Source organism: Podarcis muralis, chromosome 17, assembly GCF_964188315.1.
Source record: "Podarcis muralis chromosome 17, rPodMur119.hap1.1, whole genome shotgun sequence".
Lineage (NCBI taxonomy): Eukaryota > Metazoa > Chordata > Lepidosauria > Squamata > Lacertidae > Podarcis > Podarcis muralis.
The window spans coordinates 3,086,823-3,104,904 of record NC_135671.1 but is presented as its reverse complement, the minus strand read 5'-3'; the positions used below and the strand labels follow the sequence as shown (position 1 = coordinate 3,104,904).

The 18,082-nt window shown below is 46.3% G+C and overlaps 1 protein-coding gene across 1 annotated transcript; it reads right to left on the bottom strand.

Annotated features, from left to right (window-relative positions):
• Positions 1–207: 207 nt before the first annotated feature.
• Positions 208–17,918, bottom strand: C1R (complement C1r). Its single transcript, XM_028712758.2, has 11 exons — positions 17,760–17,918; positions 15,755–15,995; positions 13,410–13,602; positions 11,598–11,738; positions 10,105–10,301; positions 8,632–8,779; positions 8,424–8,545; positions 4,700–4,778; positions 4,036–4,173; positions 2,503–2,577; positions 208–1,251 (listed from the first exon to the last, which is right to left on the bottom strand). Coding segments are annotated over exons 1-11 (2,172 nt in total). The 5' UTR covers positions 17,762–17,918; the 3' UTR covers positions 208–415.
• Between the last annotated feature and the right edge of the window lie 164 nt (positions 17,919–18,082).

Genomic DNA, 18,082 nt, shown 5'->3' with positions numbered 1-18,082 from the left:
GCCTGACATATTTGGATCCACTGACAACTTCTGCAGCTGCCTTATTAACTACAAGAAACTAGCATTCTTCCTAGCACAAGGATGTAATCAAAGGCATCTTGTGCTCCTTTGGGGATAGTGACACAGGAATATAATACGTTGTTTCTATCTGTCCATTACTAAAGCAAGTAGTACAGAAATCTTTTAGCGATTATAACATCGACACGGTTTCAAACAAGCTATCATTTATTTGATTGTTATATCAACCAGCTAAACCTTAGATTGATTAATGAAGAGGATTTGCTAAACCGTGAGTTAAGGTCCTACTTATTCATTCCTGGGAGGGAGCTATGAAACAATACATTGGAGGCGACAGTTCTTTACAAAATGGCGGGCGCTTCCATTGAATCGCAACGGATGCTTACATTCCAATATGTTAATCTGACCCTTGCATTGAGACCCAATCCTTCCCCACTATGCCCTTGATCCAGTCCAGGTAGTTCATGACTTTGGTGTAAAAGCCATAGCCGTTGCCACAACCGATGCCCCAAGAAACAATCCCTGAGACCACCCAGCGCCCAGTCTGCGGGTCGCGCACAGCAAAAGCCCCCCCACTGTCTCCCTGGCAGGTATCTTTTGTTTCGTGAGGGGAACCTGCACAAAACATGTTCTCTGTGAAGACCGGGTCCCGGCCGTCAATATCCTGCCCTTTCAGCCACTGCTGACAGGATGAACGCCTTGCTACTGGAATCGGTACGTATTTTAGCTTGTGAGCAAGGATGTTCTTCTCTACTCCGAAGCCACTGGCATAACCCATCCATCCTTGAGCGTAGAAGGTGCTGTTCCCTGGATCCGGGAGACAGATTGGCAGCATGTCACGCCCAAGTGTCACTGGGTCCTCCAGCTCCAGAAGGGCAATGTCCCCATCAAAGTTCTCCGGAAGGCCCTGGTTGTACGCTGGGTGGATGTAAACCTTGCGGACGGGGCGATTGCCCAGCTTTACGATTTCCTCCACATCCGTGTGTCCCAAGAAGACTTGAGTCTTCTTAATCACCTCAGAGAGCTCAGGGCTCTGAGCCACCCGAGATGCACTGCTCGGCTTGGGGTACAAATTGTGCGCTGCGGTCAAGATCCAGCGGTCACCCAGCAATGCCCCGCCTCCACGTCCGGTGACGAATGTTTTTGCTTGCCATGGGAAGCTGCCTTCTGGCGCCTCTTGGCCATCAATAATCCGTTGGGTTATTTTGATGGGATTGTCCGGTCTTCCACAGACTGCAAGAGAGACAATATGGTCAAGAAAGGCGACAGCCTCCTGCCTTTTCCCACTTCCCACGTGACATTTCCTTATTTTGAATGCTTCCATTCGCTCTTAACAGAACATGTCAGACCTTTCCCACGTAATCAGCTTTTCCCCACCAGAATTGCTCTTATTATTAACACACTTAGCCCAGTACCTGGAGATTCAGGACAGATAAGAAAACATACTCTTCTTAAACAGGGCATTGTTAAACTGTGTCATTCACCACCATAAGCTGGGTGGCTTTACCCAGTGCTTTTTTTCTGGGAGGGACTCATGGGTACACACACCCCTAAACATTTTGTGACTCTAACGGGAGAAGAAACTAAAATTTTAAAAATTTTAAGTTTCTTCTCTAGCATGGTGAATCGTCAGTTCCATTGCTAACCCCAATGACGGCCTCATTTCCTGTCACGGTGTTTCCTGAGTCTCAGATGGAGGCGAGCGTTTAATGTGTGAAGCAGTGTGGAATGTGGATGTGTGGAATCGGGAAGATGTTAGTGCACACAACCTCATGCCAATGTGGAAGTTACTGTGAGCTGTGTAATATGAGGTTCTGCATGTTCTTTGTACTTTTGTCCATTTACTGTATTTATTTTCCCCGATTTGAACTATAAAATGGTGATTTTCTTGAGTCAAAATGAGAGTGCCCTTAAACATTTTTTAAAAGAAAAAAAGCACGGGCTTTATCATAGAATTGTAGAGGATAAGGCTATAAATGGCTACTTTTCATGATGGGTAAACTCTAGCACCAGGACTAGAGGCAGAATAACACCAAATACTAGTCAATGGTTCATTGATCCTTCTCGCCTTTTCAATGGTGTCCCTCAGCTTTAGCTTCGACTTCTCACCTGAGCTGCAGGCTCCACCCTTACTCACTGCCTCTGCTTTCGGCAGCCTGTTCATCTGAAGGAACCTAACCTTCAGGACACTAAGGAACGGAGTGCCTGACACAAAAATCTGTTTCTTCCCCCCTCCCTGCTCCAACAAAATAAATCGTCCACCCCTAGCAAAGATCCCTTTTAACCAGGAATTTCTTGAACCTCAGAACCTTAGGGCAGAAAGAACGTGCTCCACCATCAGGCTGTTGTCTCTCTGTTTTTGATCCCACCTTTTCTCCCTCCTCTCCCTCAACCTCATGTTCTATATTGCTCTTTTCTGCAGTGTTTGCCTGGTTTGTTTTTTTTTAGACAACATGAGGAGGAGGATGGAAGAGTGCCGATTACCTGGCAGGCACACAGGGATGTCCTCGTGGTCATCTTGGTCTATCCAAGACCCCTTAGCAGAGCAGGTATATATATCTGAGGAAGGAAACCAGAATAATGAGAGCACAGTCTGAATAAACTTTGCCTGCTTAAACACCTTGGTTTTTCGACTCTGTAAGGGCACAGGCTGGGATGGAAGGAGCCATTCTTGGAAGGAACAGTTCTCTCAGTTTCTCATTTTTTCCAATCACAAATTCAGTTCTCTCTCCACATACCTGCAACAACTTGGGATTATTATTATTTATCAGCTCCGAAAGACAAGACCCAGCAATTGTACTCCTTCTCTTGTCTTAACTACCGTACTTTCCCACCTTCCTTTAATGCAGAATAGCCTTAACCACCCCCACCCCACCCCAGAATTGACCCATTTCTGCTTTTGCAGCTTCTGCCACACAGTACCGTACTTTTCCATCTATAAGACGCCCCCATGTATAAGATGCCCCCTATTTGGGGGGACTCAAATTTAAGAAAATTGGGGGTGGGGGTGGCACCGAGTTGTTGAGTTTTTTTTGTGGAGGATTGCCCAGAGGGAGGGATTTTTTAAGGAGGGATTGCCGAAAATCGCTCACCCACACACGTCACAAAATCTGCCTCCCTTCTGTCCCATCGCCAGCAGAACCTGCCAATCACCCGCACAAATGCCTGAGCATCAGCCAATCAACATCACTCATTGACACAGCAACCAATAACACGCACAATAGCTGCTGACAGCTGCGGCAGGAACCAATCAAACGTCCGCCCTGTGCACTACCCATGTATAAGACGACCCCCACTTTTTAGCATAATTTTTAAATAAAAAACCATACAGTGGTGCCCCGCAAGACGAATGCCTCGCAAGACGGAAAACCCGCAAGATGAAAGGGTTTTCCGTTGCGGAGGCGCTTCGCAAGACGAATTTCCCTATGAGTCTCGCCATTTCCCCCCGCTTCCCCCCCTTTTTCAAAGGCGCTAAGCCGATAATAGCCTTTTAACAGCTTAGCCGCTAAGCCTTTAATAGCCGCTAAGCCGCTAAATCGCTAATAGCGCTAATCCACTTAGACGCTAATGGGGTTGCTTCGCAAGACGAAAAAACCGCTAGACAAAGAGAATCGCGGAACGGATTCTTTTCGTCTTGCGAGGCACCACTGTAGTCTTGTACATGGAAAAGTACAGTAAGTACAGTAATGTCACAGCTACACCCTGTGCTGCTGCCCTAATGTGATCATGCAGCCTTTGTGAGGCAATTATTTTCCATGGGTAGATGCCACAAAAGTGGAATCTGTTAGTAAAACAGCTGCGAACATGGCTGAGAGGCCCCTCGTGGAATGGAGGGGAATTCCTGCATCCGCACTTCACTTTTAAAGCACATTCAAAGCACGTTCTTTCCCGGGAACCGTAGCTTTGCCTGTCACAGGGATACAATTCTCAGCAATGCTTAACAGACTATAGGGTGTGGACAGAATGCAAAAAGGAACGGGACTGAGGGGGGCACAGTTTGTGCTGAGCAGGACTCACCTCCTCCATTACTGAAAAGGCGGTAATAGCGTTCCTTGCAGCTGTACCTGACAACTGACAGGTAGTCGTTATTGTTTGGCTGGGACTCATAGGTGAAGTCCCCGTTGGTCAGGCTTTTCGGTTCGCCGCAGTTCACAACTATGAGGCAAATTCGACAAATAAATGAAGGATTTCTTTCAGGAATCCTTTCAAAGTCCAGCTGGGTCACAATCATTCAGTGGTGATTTCCTGCTACAAGTTGCCTACTAAAAATAAAATAAAATCACACCCCTCAAGATGGCTTCCCACCCATGGGGAAATGATTACAGACCCCCCCCCCCTATTTTCCAGGGACAGTCCTGGATTTACAGACACCATCCCAGTTTCTAATTTGATCCCAGAATGTCCCGCTTTCCTTAGGAACAAGAGTCTCCTAACAATTATCAGCATCCTTCACAAAACCTTCCCTCTGGGGGAAGAAGCCATGACTGCTTAAAGAGGTCCTTTCAACGCTGAGTGCAGAAGGGGCCTAGACCTTGGGAACAGGCCTAGCCCTAGATGTTTTGGCATTTGAAGGCTGCCCCCCCATCCCTCTAGCAACTAAATGACCTTAAAATAAATGAATAAAATCACTGCCAACTTGCCAACCTTTAATAGTACTTCAAATCCGTGGCTAGCTACTCACTTTCACATCGGGGCATCGGGCGGTGCCATGTCCCATCCTTTTGGCAGACAGCGGTGAAGGATTTCAGTGCTTTGTCGCCCTGCTCAAAAACAAAAAGGCAGTCGAGGGTTGGGCAAGTCCCTGCACACAGCTATGCCCCTTACCTTTGTCTCAGGCAGTGCCGAAATTAGCCAGGTGCATTTTGCACCTGGTTACCGGCCACTTGCGATGCCTGGTGATCATTGGATTAGGACTGATTTCACACACAAATATCACATCCTGTAGAAATCGACCAGCTATATTTTATCTGCACAATCAGAATGAATTTCAGGAACCAAAATGCTTTTTCTGTGCAGCCTGAGCAGGAGCAGTGGACGACATAGCTGTCAACTTACAGATTTGAAAATAAGGGACCAGCAGCCTTGAAAATAAGGGACCAGCAGCCAAAATAAGGGACCTGCGGCCTCACCTCTTCCAGGCACTCCAGTCTTCCTGTCCTCCTGCAGTCTGGTCAAACTCATGCTGCGTAGCTTCGAGAACACTGTCCAACCAACTTTGTAACCAGAGGTTCAACTGAATAGAATCTGAATCACATGCACCACAAGGCCTATGCAGCCTCAACTTAAGATGGCTCCCCGGCCTGGCTTTGCACTGCAAAGTTTGCAGCAGCACGTGCAACAAAATGGCATCCAGCATTCAAAAACCCCCTCAGCTTGCATTAACTAGCCACACACAAGGCATGCAAGCTCCACCCCCCAGTCGTTCTTAGACTTCTTAGTGGGTGAGCAACACAGCCAAGCAACACAGTTGGAGCCTCCCTCCTCCTGGCCGGCAGGGAGGGAGGGAGAGGAGCTGCTTCCTTTGAAATTTAAGGGACATCATTTAAGGGACATTTAAGGGACATCCATCAATAAGGGACAGCAGTGGGACATGGCGCTGGAATAAGGGACTGTCCCTTCAAATAAGGGACACTTGACAGCTATGGTGGACGACGTCATAGCTAATTGTTGTTGCTTGACTTCACTTACCCCACCCCCTGCCCTGCTCATAGTTGGGAAGACTATCCCTACATTTATGAATGGTCCATGTCACCATTAAGAAAAAGCAGTTGGAATAGGCCAATAGATATGTGGACTGTCCCTGGACCAAGTGACATTTCTTCTTTACATTCTCAACGCTCTTAACCTAGCTCAAGGTTGCCATCTGAACTAACCAGATAACTCAATCACAGTCAGTCCATCATTTGAAACATAAGAGTTAAGAGCCGTCTTGCCCCAAAATGGCGACTATACATTCAGTTTTGGATTAAGGAGCCATTTGGTGCCTATCTGAGTTTCTAACACTGGTCTCAGGTATCTGATCTCCTGTCCCCAAACTTCTTGTAGCATTACTACTAAACAAAAACCAATTATTTGTACACTTGTTGTTAGTCAAAAGGTTGAAAAGCTATTGAAAAGCAGTGTTTTTTGTTTTGTTTTTAATAGAAAAGACTTGTAACCGCTACACAACCCACCCACCCACCACAGTGGACTTTTCAGTGTTCTAGCCCCCGGCACACCTCCATTTTCAGAGAAGTCTGGGAAGGCATAAAAACAGCCTAGGAGGTGAACAAAGTGTCCCTGCGCCACAGAGAGCTCCCTCACAACAGACATAGCTCCAGGAAGGCAAGCCGACAAGCTACAGTTGACAAGAATCTTTCTTATTTTTTGTTTTGTTTTGCCTTTCTCCTGGCACTTTGCAGCACTCATGAAAACTGATAAAATGAGCAATGTGTTCTAGCTCAGGCTCCTACATATAGTGCTCCTTTGGTTTGGTCAACCTTAGCTGGAGTCCAAAATGACAGGAACAGTTTTGCTGCGCCCCACCTGGGATGGCTTCATGACCCACCTGTTGGATCCTGGCCAGTGGGTGGGAGACCTATATCTTAAGATAGCAAATACTGTTTTAAAAATCTGTTAATTTATTCAAAATTCTACCTCAGATTTAGGATCATTGAGTGGCAGTTTTTCTTATTTTCATTGTGGATATATATTCCGATGCTCAACTCTGCACAAAAGCCACACCCTCTGCCTTGAATACCCTGCTACCTAGATATCAAGTGTGGAGGGTGCTGGAAGCTTAGCATGTTTTGGGAAATCCCCTTGGACATGCTTAAAGGAACTCACCATTGCTACTTTAAACCAGCCTTTCCCAACATCTCCCATCATCTCTGCTTTGAGACCAAAACATCTGGAGAGCACCAGGTTGGGGAAATACGGTTTGAGATCCTGGCAGAGCTGAGTCATAACAGCCAAAACAAATTCTGGGGCTGAACACTGAATCAATTTCAGGCCTGCTTGTTTGTTATGCTCTACTTTCGATTTCCCCACTTATTCATGACGCTGGCCAGAAATTATGCAATCGTCACATCTCTTTCTGCCTTAATCAGATCCACAAGCGCAGATGCCTTTGGGAGATAAATATTTGTTGAATCAGATGTTTCTCTTGCCCTGACATATTCCTTAAACGGTTCCTAGGATAAAAGCTGGGAGATGTAAAAGGGAAGAGAAGCGTTTAGGAATGGAGGAATACACACACACACACACACACACACAAAGCCTGAGGGATCATGAGGTCATCAGAGGAGGGAAAGGCTTAGAAGGCTGAGAAATAAAGTAATGGAGAATAATAATCATAATAATCATAATAATCATAATAATCATAATAATAATAAAAAATAAATTTGTATTTATATCCCGCCCTCCCCAGCCGAAGCCGGGCTCAGGGCTGCTAACAACAATAAAATAATACAACACTCAATGTACACATTATACCTTTAAAACACATCCAAAGCACATTCTTTCCTTCTCTAAAGGTTTTGAGGTGTTTAATAAGCGTTTACGCTAATGTAATTGAGATTCATGTGTGTAAACCTACTTCTGAGCATCAGCAATTAGCATGTGATGAGTTAATTTAACCTGGGCAAAGGTCCAAAGTGTGTACCAGCCTTTAATCCTACGTGTTGATGAAGTCACACAAGGAATCATGCTTGTATGTGCCCTGGAGACCAAGACAGGTTGCAGAACTATAAAGGAGGCTGGTCGTGCTGCCGTAAAGATAAGCTGGCACCTTTAGGGGTGCTCCTGCTGTGCGCCCCTTCATTGCAGGGGATTGGACTAGCTGGTCTCTTCCAACTGCAGTTCCGTGTTTCTATGACTGAAGACTAAAGGTTGTATATAAGTGTATAATAAGCCACATATTATTAAGACACTGGCCTCCATTTTTGCAGTGCCGGATTGCCAAATACACAGAGGAGGCCTCTTAGGGCCCTCGCAACAATGGATCAAAATAATATTGATTTAGCTTATTAAAATTGTTGGTTGGTAAAATAAAAAAAACGTATTAGGAGATCATTTGCAAAGGGGCTCCCGAGATTTTGACTGCCTAGGGGCCTCTACAGGGTTTAATCCAGCACTGCCATTGTGCCCAATTTCCCCATAAGAACACAGACACCAATGGAGGGCCAAGACCCCCTGAAATCTTGTGCACTGCTAGGAAGAGATTGGTGTGGCTTGCAACACTGGCGTCAGAAGTGGAGTCTCTCCCTTGCCCTGCTCAAAAAGTTCTGGGCGCTGCTATTTATTAAGGCTTGCTGGGAATTGTAACTCTATGAGGGGCAAACTGGGGTGCCGATAATTCTTTGAGGGGGGAAATGTGCTTCAAATGTGCTTCAATGTGTCCGTAGCCCTAGATAAATGAGTCCCACCTCCATCAGCCGATATCCAGTCCTGCAGCTGGCAATGAAGTAGTCCTGGTATTGATACAATGGCTGTAGGTCTTGAATGATGGTGAACTCGTCATTTGGAACGGGCTGTGGGCAAGGGACTCCTGTCGGAGATAAGAGAGGGATGAAGGAAGCGGTGGCAGGTGGCTGAGTACCATTTATCTCCGTCTGCTGGATGGGGATACTTTACTTTCTGTGCTGTACCGGATCTTCCACCCGCGGCTGTATCCTGAATCATCCGTGTGGAAAAGTACGTCCACCGAAGAGCCATTGGTTTCGATGTTTCCTGGAGACGTTGTGCCACAGAACTCGCCAACCTCTTCCCCACCAACTTGGATCTGGTGAGAAGCAGAGAGTTTGGGAGCAAAGGATTTGCTGTCTGTATGAGTGTAAACGCTATTCAGCACCACACTTACTACTACTACTACTACTACTACTAATACAGTGGTGCCCCGCAAGACGAATGCCTCGCAAGACGAAAAACTCACTAGACGAAAGGGTTTTCCGTTTTTTGAGTCGTTCCGCAAGACGAATTTCCCTATGGGCTTGCTTCACAAGATGAAACATCTTGCGAGTTCTTGCGAGTTTGTTTCCTTAACGGCTAAGCCGTTAATAGCCGCTAAGCCGCTAATAGCCGTGCTTCGCAAGACGAAAAAACCACAAGACGAAGAGACTCACGGAACGGATTAATTTCGTCTTGCGAGGCACCACTGTAATTTATTTATACCCCACCCGTCTGGCTGAGTTTGCCCAGCCACTCTGGGTGGCTCCCAACAGAATACTACTACTACTACTACTACTACTACTACTACTAATAATAATAATAATAATAAAGCGATAAAACATCAAACATAAAAAAACTTCCCTAAAGAGGGCTACCTTCAGATGTCTTCTAAACGTAAGATAGTTGTTTATTCCTTTGACATCTGATGGGAGGGCGCCACTACCAAGAAGGCCCTCTGCCTGGTTCCCTGTAGCTTCACTTCTCGCAGTGAGGGAACTGCCAGGAGGCCCTCGCCACTGGACCTCAGTGTCCGGGCTGAACGATGGTATTTGCGAATATATTAGCTATTTCAAAAACACTCTAATGATTTCTCTTTCTAAAAGAAGTGCAGCCAAGGGAGAAGGTGGCAGTGAACATACAGAACAATATTCTTGATATATTAAAAAATGGCTTTCAAGAAAATAGCATGACTTCTTTATTCCACATGCTGAGAACTAGATACTTCAAAGACAGATTGCAGACATTTGTACATTTTGGAGCATCCCTAGAATCATAGAATCCTAGAGTTGGAATAGACCACAAGGGCCATCGAGTCCAATCCCCTGCCAAGCAGGAAACACCATCAGAGCACTCCTGACATATGGTTGTCAAGCCTCTGCTTAAAGACCTCCAAAGAAGGAGACTCCACCACACTCCTTGGCAGCAAATTCCACTGTTGAACAGCTCTTACTGTCAGGAAGTTCTTCCTAATGTTTAGGTGGAATCTTCTTTCTTGTAGTTTGGATCCATTGCTCCGTGTCCGCTTCTCTGGAGCAGCAGAAAACAACCTTTCTCCCTCCTCTATATGACATCCTTTTATATATTTGAACATGGCTATCATATCACCCCTTAACCTCCTCTTCTCCAGGCTAAACATCCCCCTTTCCTCATTTATAATACCTTGAGCTGGTCATAAGGACAGCGGACTTGCTGGTGATCATCAATTTCGAAAGGCTCCAGGAATTTGAGTGTGATGATCAAGCCTGCCTCCACTCGTATGCTGTAGTTGCAGCGCAAATCAGCTGGGTAGGGCTGAGGATAACCAGGGCTTGACAAGTACCCAGATTGCTCCGTGAACAGTTCGTTGCTGCAATTCACTGCAGGGCAAGGAAGCAAAATAAGGTTTGCTGAAAGCCAGGGACCCCTATAGCATCCTTTCCTTGTAGGTGGTCCATTCTTCTCTCTTTCACCACACTACTCAACTGGAAGAACGATCGGTCCCTGCTCTGTAGCCACAATTTCCAACACAGATTATTAGGACCCTGACCATTAGGTCCACTCGTGGCCGACTCTGGGGTTGCGGTGCTCATCTCGCTTTATTGGCGGAGGGAGCCGGCGTACAGCTTCCGGGTCATGTGGCCAGCATGACTAAGCCGCTTCTGGCGAACCAGAACAGCACACGGAAACGCCGTTTACCTTCCTGCCAGAGTGGTACCTATTTATCTACTTTCACTTTGACATGCTTTCGAACTGCTAGGTTGGCAGGAGCAGGGACCGAGCAACGGGAGCTCACCCCGTCACAAGGATTCGAACCACCGACCTTCTGATCAGCAAGCCCTAGGCTCTGTGGTTTAACCCACAGCGCCACCCGCGTCCCTTAACACAGATTATAGACCTCACCTATATCAACACAGGTTGAAAGTGCAGGAAAAGCTCCCCTTTTGTCGCTCCAATGACCCATACTGTGAACGCAACAGATTAAATGGGATTATGAAGGTAGCTAATCCATACTCAGTTTTATCTTCAGTATGGCACACATGGCTAAAACAGGAATACTGAGCATTTGTGCAGCATTTGCCATGTTCAAAATACTTCACATGCTATGATTACAGTAATCTTTACATCCACACTGTAGCGAAAACCACTACCATTTTCTATACATTGCGGGTGTGAGACTGAGGCCAAGAGAGAGTGGCTTACTTAAGAAATTAATAATAATAATAATAATAATAATAATAATAATAATAATAATCCCCCACCCAACTGGCTCAGTTTCCCCAGCCACTCTGGGCGGTTTCCAGCACATATAAACACGTAATAAAACATTCCCAATACAGGCAAGTTTTTAATGTTTAACGTTTTCTTCTGTTTTTATGTGATTAGTCTCGGACGGGTGACATCTTGGACCACAGCTTTCCATAAGCACTATAATGCAGCAGTCCTCCGTAGTCCCACCCATTAACTTTCTGCAATATACACGCTATAACTTTACAGCGTGCATTCGAAGCACACTGTTTCCCTCCAAGAATTCTGGGTGCTGTCGGTTAAAGTTTGCTGGGAATTGTGACACTGTGAGGCCTCAGCGACAGTGCCCAGAATCCTTTGCAGCGGGAAATGTGCTTCAAATGTGTTTCAGAGGTATAGTGTGCACACAGCCTGGCTCGTCCTCTTACCTTTACAGGAATGTTGGTCACTCTGGAGACGGTAGCCGGGCTGACAAGAGCAGAAGTAGCCCCCTATGTAGTTGTGGCAGAAGTGCTGGCACCGAGGTGCGCCATCTTCGACGTCGTTTTCAAGGGCACACTCATCCAAGTCTGGGGATATCCCACAACGAGAGTTAGAAAAGGTTTATACACTAATTTGGCTTAATGGTTTGCAGGGGGTTGGACTTGATGACCCTCGGAGTCCCAATAATAATAATAATAATAATAATAATAATAATAATAATAATAATAATTTTTATTTATACCCCGCCCATCTGGCTGGGTTTCCCCAGCCACTCTGGGCGGCTACCAACAGAACACTAAAATGCAATAGTCTATTAAACATTAAAAGCTTCCCTAAACAGGGCTGCCTTCAGATGTCTTTTAAAAGTTTGGTATTTGTTTTTCTCTTTGACATGTGCTGGGAGGGTGTTCCAAAGGGCTGGGAGGGTGTTCCAAAGGGCGGGTGCCACTACCGAGAAGGCCCTTTGCCTGCTTCCCTGTAACTTGGCTTCTCACAGTGAGGGAACTGCCAGAAGGCCCTCGGTGCTGGACCTCAGTGTCCGGGCAGAATGATGGAGGTGGAGACGCTCCTTCTATGATTCTGTGCTCTGTGATGCTAGTCAGACTGACCTTTAACCTTTAGTAAGGTTAAAGCTTACTGAGAATTGATATATAATTAATTGAAAAAAGAAGTTTAAAATAACATTTGTAAAAAACAACAACCCAGAAGCTTTCCTTTGGGGAATTATAGGGACAGAACTACTCAAACGGTACAGAAATTTATTTATGTATGCAACTACAGCGGCAAGAGTATTGTTTGCCCAAAAATGAAAAGAAGAAGAAGTCCTGATGAAAGAAGAATGGATACAAAAACTAATGGAATACGCAGAAATGGCAAAACTTACCAGAAAAATAAGAAAACAAGTTAACAAACTTTTTATAAAAGAATGGAAATGTTTTATTGAATATTTACAACCAAACTGTAAACAGAGAAGAACATTGGCAAGATTATTGTAATTACCTGCAGTTTTATAAGAGTATACATTTAAAGTAGATGAATAAATGATTAAGTTAAGTTGGAATATACAGAAAATATTTAAAAATAAATTTAAGGAACTGGAGAAAGAAGGGGAAGGAAGTTGAGTTTCGAAATGTTAAAATGACAGTAAAATTATTGAAATGTATTAGCTTGAAAATCATAAATAAAAATTTTAAAACAATTCTAGTCAGACTGAAGCTGGTTTGAAAAAAACTCCCACATCAAATAGCACTGTTTCTCAAGAAAAAAACAGGATCAATATGACTTGTGCCTAATATTGTGTGCATGCGGCTTTGAAAACTAGCAGTGAGAGCACAATGGATGGTAGTCTGAACACACCTGACACAGGGGGGCGACTTTGTACTGAGAGACCCCTCCCTACTCACAGAGGCAAGCTTTGTACATAACTCCCAGTCAGGCCTCTGCCTGTACAGTTGTACCTCGGAAGTCAAACTGAAGTCCTTTCAACTTCCAAAACGTTTGGAAACCAAGGTGCGGCTTCCGATTGGCTGCAGGAAGCTCCTGCAACCAGTCGGAAGCCGCAGAACCAGCACAGGACGTTTGGGTTCCAAAGAACATTCGAAATCTGCAACACTCGCCTCCGGGTTTGCGGCGTTCGGGAACCCAAACGTTCAGGTCGAAAGGCGTTCGACTTCCGAGGTACGGCTGTAGTCAGACTGACATCATTTGCACCAGCCCCGCCTGTCCCCTTCTGCAGAGAATGGAGGCTCTATGCTCACCCACTGCTTGATAATAAGCCTGGAAGCCCTTGTAGAAGACATTGGTGCCATTTTCTTCATTGGAGAAGTCGGAGTGGAACAGCAGCCGCATTCGGTTCCCAGCCGACAAAATGTCTTTGCCTCTAGGGTGGTTGCCGGTGCTTGAGTCTTGCTGGCCGCAGTACCGGCCTAAGTCTTTCTTGTTGGCTGTGATCTGCCAGAACCCAGTAAGGGGAAGAGAAAGCATTAGAAACAGTGGTCTTAATAGACCAAGATCCAAAGAACCTCATCCCTAGGTCTGCATGCACCCAAGCCCAGTGGGTTTCCGGCTTCCATTTCTTAAGCTGTGGTGTCTCTTTGAGGAGGACGCCATGTTGTGGTGAATTGTTTTTGAAACTGGGGGGTGGGTTAAAAAAAACCAGTGCTGCTGCTATATGTTGGCCTGCTGTTTGAAAAAGAGGGAAAGGCCCTTGGAAGGTAGGTTGTTGACATCCGTCTGTCTCGAGAGACAATGGAGTGCACCTCCATGGGTGAAGTCAAGCTGTTGCTTGAGCAACACCAAAGTGACCTCCCCTGGGTGCAAGTCTGGGCAGTGTCGATGGAGGTCCTGGGCTGCCCAGACAACAAGACCCCCCTCTTGGTCTCGCTGATGTGGTCCAAAGGAAAGCAGAGCAATGCGTTTGGCACCAGCTTGGCTACAGGAGTTGCTGGAAGGAGGCTTACAAGGCACCATCCACTTTGGATTTGTGTAGGGCTTTGTCAGGAGTCCAGGTTCCCAGCTTGATAACACAGTCAGCATAGGTAAATGGGGATTTACTGCAAAAACAGATAGCTCTGGCAGCTCTGACAAAGCCTCCAGCATCATTACTCAAGATGACCCTTCTGAAGACTTCTTCCGACCGCGACAGAAGAAATTGAACTTCTTAAGTCTCTTGTTTTGCTTCCTATCTAACAGCCCTCCCATTCACCAACTCTTAGGGCTGAGTGGATCAGCTCCAACCTCTTCCTGGGAGCTTTGGCTGTGTTCCCGCCTGCTCTCAGCTACTGCCTTAACAGCTGGTTCGTCAAGGTCAGGAGGAGCCGAAGTCTGCAGTTGCCGGCTCTCTCCTGTCTGACTAACATCTAAGCCTCTCTGTTCCTGCCTGCTTTCTGCAGTTGGCTGCAAATCTTCTCTGGGAGCTGGCTCATTCCTGACAGGTTTACTCCTTAGCCTTTTCTTTTCCTGAAGATGTCCTGCAAGGCAGCAGTGGCTTAGGATCAGAGCCTTTTTAGGATCAGGTGTTTCCTGCTTGGCAGGGGGTTGGACTCGATGGCCCTTGTGGTCTATTCCAACTCTATGATTCTATGATTCTATGATTCCTTCTTTCTCCTAGATGAGCTATCTTCCCAGGTGAATGAGCTCCATCTGCCCCTCACTTTCCTCTGCAGCACATGCAGAAACCGCCTTCTTGAGCGATGGACCCACTATTGGTCTCATCTGTTCAATCCACCAGAACCTGTCTTTGCATGCAGGGGAAGTCCCTAACTCACCACCTACCCTAAGGTTACCAGATTTTTTTTCAATGAATCTGGGGACAATTTTCAACTTCAGTAGGAATGATAGGATTTTGCATGGGGACTGATTTGTAAATCCGGGGACTGTCCCCAGGAAACGGGGACATCTGGTCCCATTAAGCTACCCTCACCTGGTTTAGCCAGCCGTGGAAGCCATTCCTGGGGTGTGGCTGCTGTCACATGCTGACAACTTCTAGGAGGTGAGAGCGGAGTGCAGGGTGGGGACCAAAGGTGGACAAACTGCCCCAGAAGGAGTGCATCATGTCCCCCAGCAGAGGTACTAGAGGTAAAGGTAAAGGGACCCCTGACCATTAGGTCCAGTCGCAAATGACTCTGAGATTGCGGCACTTATCTCGCTTTATTGGCCGAGGGAGCCGACGTACAGCTTCCGGGTCATGTGGCCAGCATGACTAAACTGCTTCTGGTGAACCAGAGCAGCGCACGGAAACGCCGTTTACCTTTCTGCCGGAGTGGTACCTATTTATCTACTTGCACTTTGACGTGCTTTCAAACTGCTAGGTTGGCAGAAGCTGGGACTGAGCAATAGGAGCTCACCCCATCACAGGGATTCGAACCACCGACCTTCTGATCGGCAAGCCCTAAGCTCTGTGGTTTAGACCACAGCACCACCCGTGTGGTGAGGTACTACCCCACCCCTAATACCCCATACACCCTGGGGAGAGAGGGAAACATAATAACAGAGCAGAGACTTGTGGGGCCAAGCTATGCAAAATGGAGATTCAGCCACTTGGAAATGCTGTAATTCCTCTACCACCCCCTCTGCATCCCAGGCTCTGTCCACACACACACACCTTGACGTAGTCGTAAGTGCAGTCCTCAGATGGCTCCAGATCGAACTGCCAGAAATTCAGCTTCACTCTGAAGCCCTTTGGCACAGAAATGTCCCAGGTACTTTCATTGTTGTTTGGGTACGGCTTGGGGTAATTGGGGGACCTGACCTCCCCAAAGAGCTTCCTTGTGGTTGGCGTGGAACTGACAGCTCCAAAGATGAAAGTTCCCTGCAGAAGGAGGAGTTGGAGGAGTCGGGGGAGCCTGCAAACGCAACACACACATTTGAGAATGAAAGACATGACCAAAAGGAAAAGGAACTTGGTGCTAAAGACATTCAGCACTATGAAAAATCTGCTTATGCTGAAATGTTTTTGCATCTATTTCTGATAGTCACTGGATATGCAAAGGAGCTAGATTGCGATCTTAAGTCATATTAAATATCTGGCTTAGCTACTATTCGTGATTTAGATGTTACACCAGGGATTCACTGTGTAATTTTAATCTTATATGTGTAGCCTTAAGGGCTAAAAATTTGCTTTTTAAAAAAGTAAAAAAAACAGAAGCTTTTATTTAGCAGACTGGTGAATTCTGCACTCAGTTCTGCACTTGTGCAGTAGTGATGATTGCATAGTCACACTATAAAACAACTCATTATGTGGGCTAGAAATTGAATTGGGTCTTGAATCTTTGGGCACAATTATGGATGTGCTGGGAACTGCACTAAAAAGGGCCCTAATTTTTTTTTCTAGAAAAGGCGTAAATCAGCACCCATTAAATGTGAGGTGGCTAGTCTTTGGCCATGCAGATGTTGTTGGTTTCCAGGTCCCATCAACCCTGGCCATTAGCCACGCCGACTGGAGCGTTAAAGACCTGGATCCCTCAGAATTGGCATGACAGCAAGCGAGCACCATGCACTCGGTGGTCCTTGATGGCTATGCACATCTGTTCAGAGACCCTGGAACCAGTGAGGAAGAGTTGCAGGCAGCACTGAGGCCTTGCGAGAAGCCACAATCCTCTTGTGCAGTTCTTAGTTTTGCTTCCACTACTCTCAAGGCAGCAGCTTTTGTTTTTGCTATTTCTCTGAGTATGTTCTGTGCAGAGCTCCTTACACCTGAAGGCCACAAACTTTCTGGAGAAGAGGCTGGGAAGGAAATCATCAGCCATTCGCAAGAACTATAGGCTTTGGGTCTGTACACCCCTGCTCTGACTGCTGTGGTAGTGACTACAAAGCGTCTTGGAAGAAGCACCCTGTTGAGATAAGAGAAGCATCTAAACGGTAGTGCCAGCCTCTTCAGGGGGCTACTAGAGCAGACTGAGAACATGCCAGGTTAGAGACATCTTTAGACTATAAGTTGCACTCCTTTAAAGCCGCTCTATACGTCACTTCCCAGGGGGTTTCCAGTTGAGGTTAATACTGCAAATGGGCCATGCAGATACAGTGGTACCTCTGGTTACAGACGCTTCAGGTTACAGACTCTGCTAACCTGGAAATAGTACCTCGGATTAAGAACTTTGCTTCAGGATGAGAACAGAAATCACGCAGTGGCGGCGTAGCGGTAGCGGGAGGCCCCATTAGCTAAAGTGGAGCTTCAGGTTAAGAACAGTTTCAGGTTCAGAACGGACCTCCGGAACGAATTAAGTTCTTAACCCGAGGTACCACTGTATTGCAAATGGGGTGTTGGCAATACCTTGTTGTTGTTGTTTCAAACCTTATTGAAATTTCCCCAGAATGAGTAAATGGGGACAAAATGGGGACAAAATATAGGCTGGCGTTTTGATGCCAATGAAGTGGGGTGAATGCTGCGGAAAAAATCTGCGTGCGCAAAGAGCACCCATCCCACAACAAACACCCATCTGGCAGCAGCCCCAGACACCATGCTTTGCCCAGCGTCATTTGATAATGGAGACACTGTAATATAGTCTTTGGATATTAGATTTGGCCCCAGGCTTTGCCAGAGTAAAGCGAATCCTTTTGCTACCGTTACGCATGCCACCCTCTCCCTTCGCCGCACAGTCAACACTCACATGCTTGCAGACTTGAGTTAACGCTCTTCCTCCCTCCCGTTCTGGTGGTCTGTGCTTGGGAAACGGCAAACAGATTTCAACAAACACTTAACCCTGTTAAGCCGAGATTTGGGGAAGTTGGGGCAGACCTTGCTGAGAGGGAGGGAAGGGGGAGATAACTGGTTTCCAAATCAGTTGGGCAAGGGAGGTATTTTCCTTTCTGCTGTCTTCTGCTGCCCTCTGCTGTCCCCACAGAGATGGAGTGCTGGACAGAAGCTTTCACAATCAGATTCCAGAGGAGTAAAACTGTTGCACAAACAGTTCAGTTGTGCCTTAACTGCAAA

What these genes read in the sequence shown, in the direction of transcription:
- C1R (XM_028712758.2), bottom strand. An exon ending in GCACTTACGACTACGTCAAG is followed by an intron (nt 13,603 to 15,754) that starts GTGTGTGTGTGT and finishes GGGTTCTGGCAG; the next exon opens with ATCACAGCCAACAAGAAAGA. An exon ending in CTGGATATCGGCTGATGGAG is followed by an intron (nt 4,779 to 8,423) that starts GTGGGACTCATT and finishes GTTTTTGAGCAG; the next exon opens with GGCGACAAAGCACTGAAATC.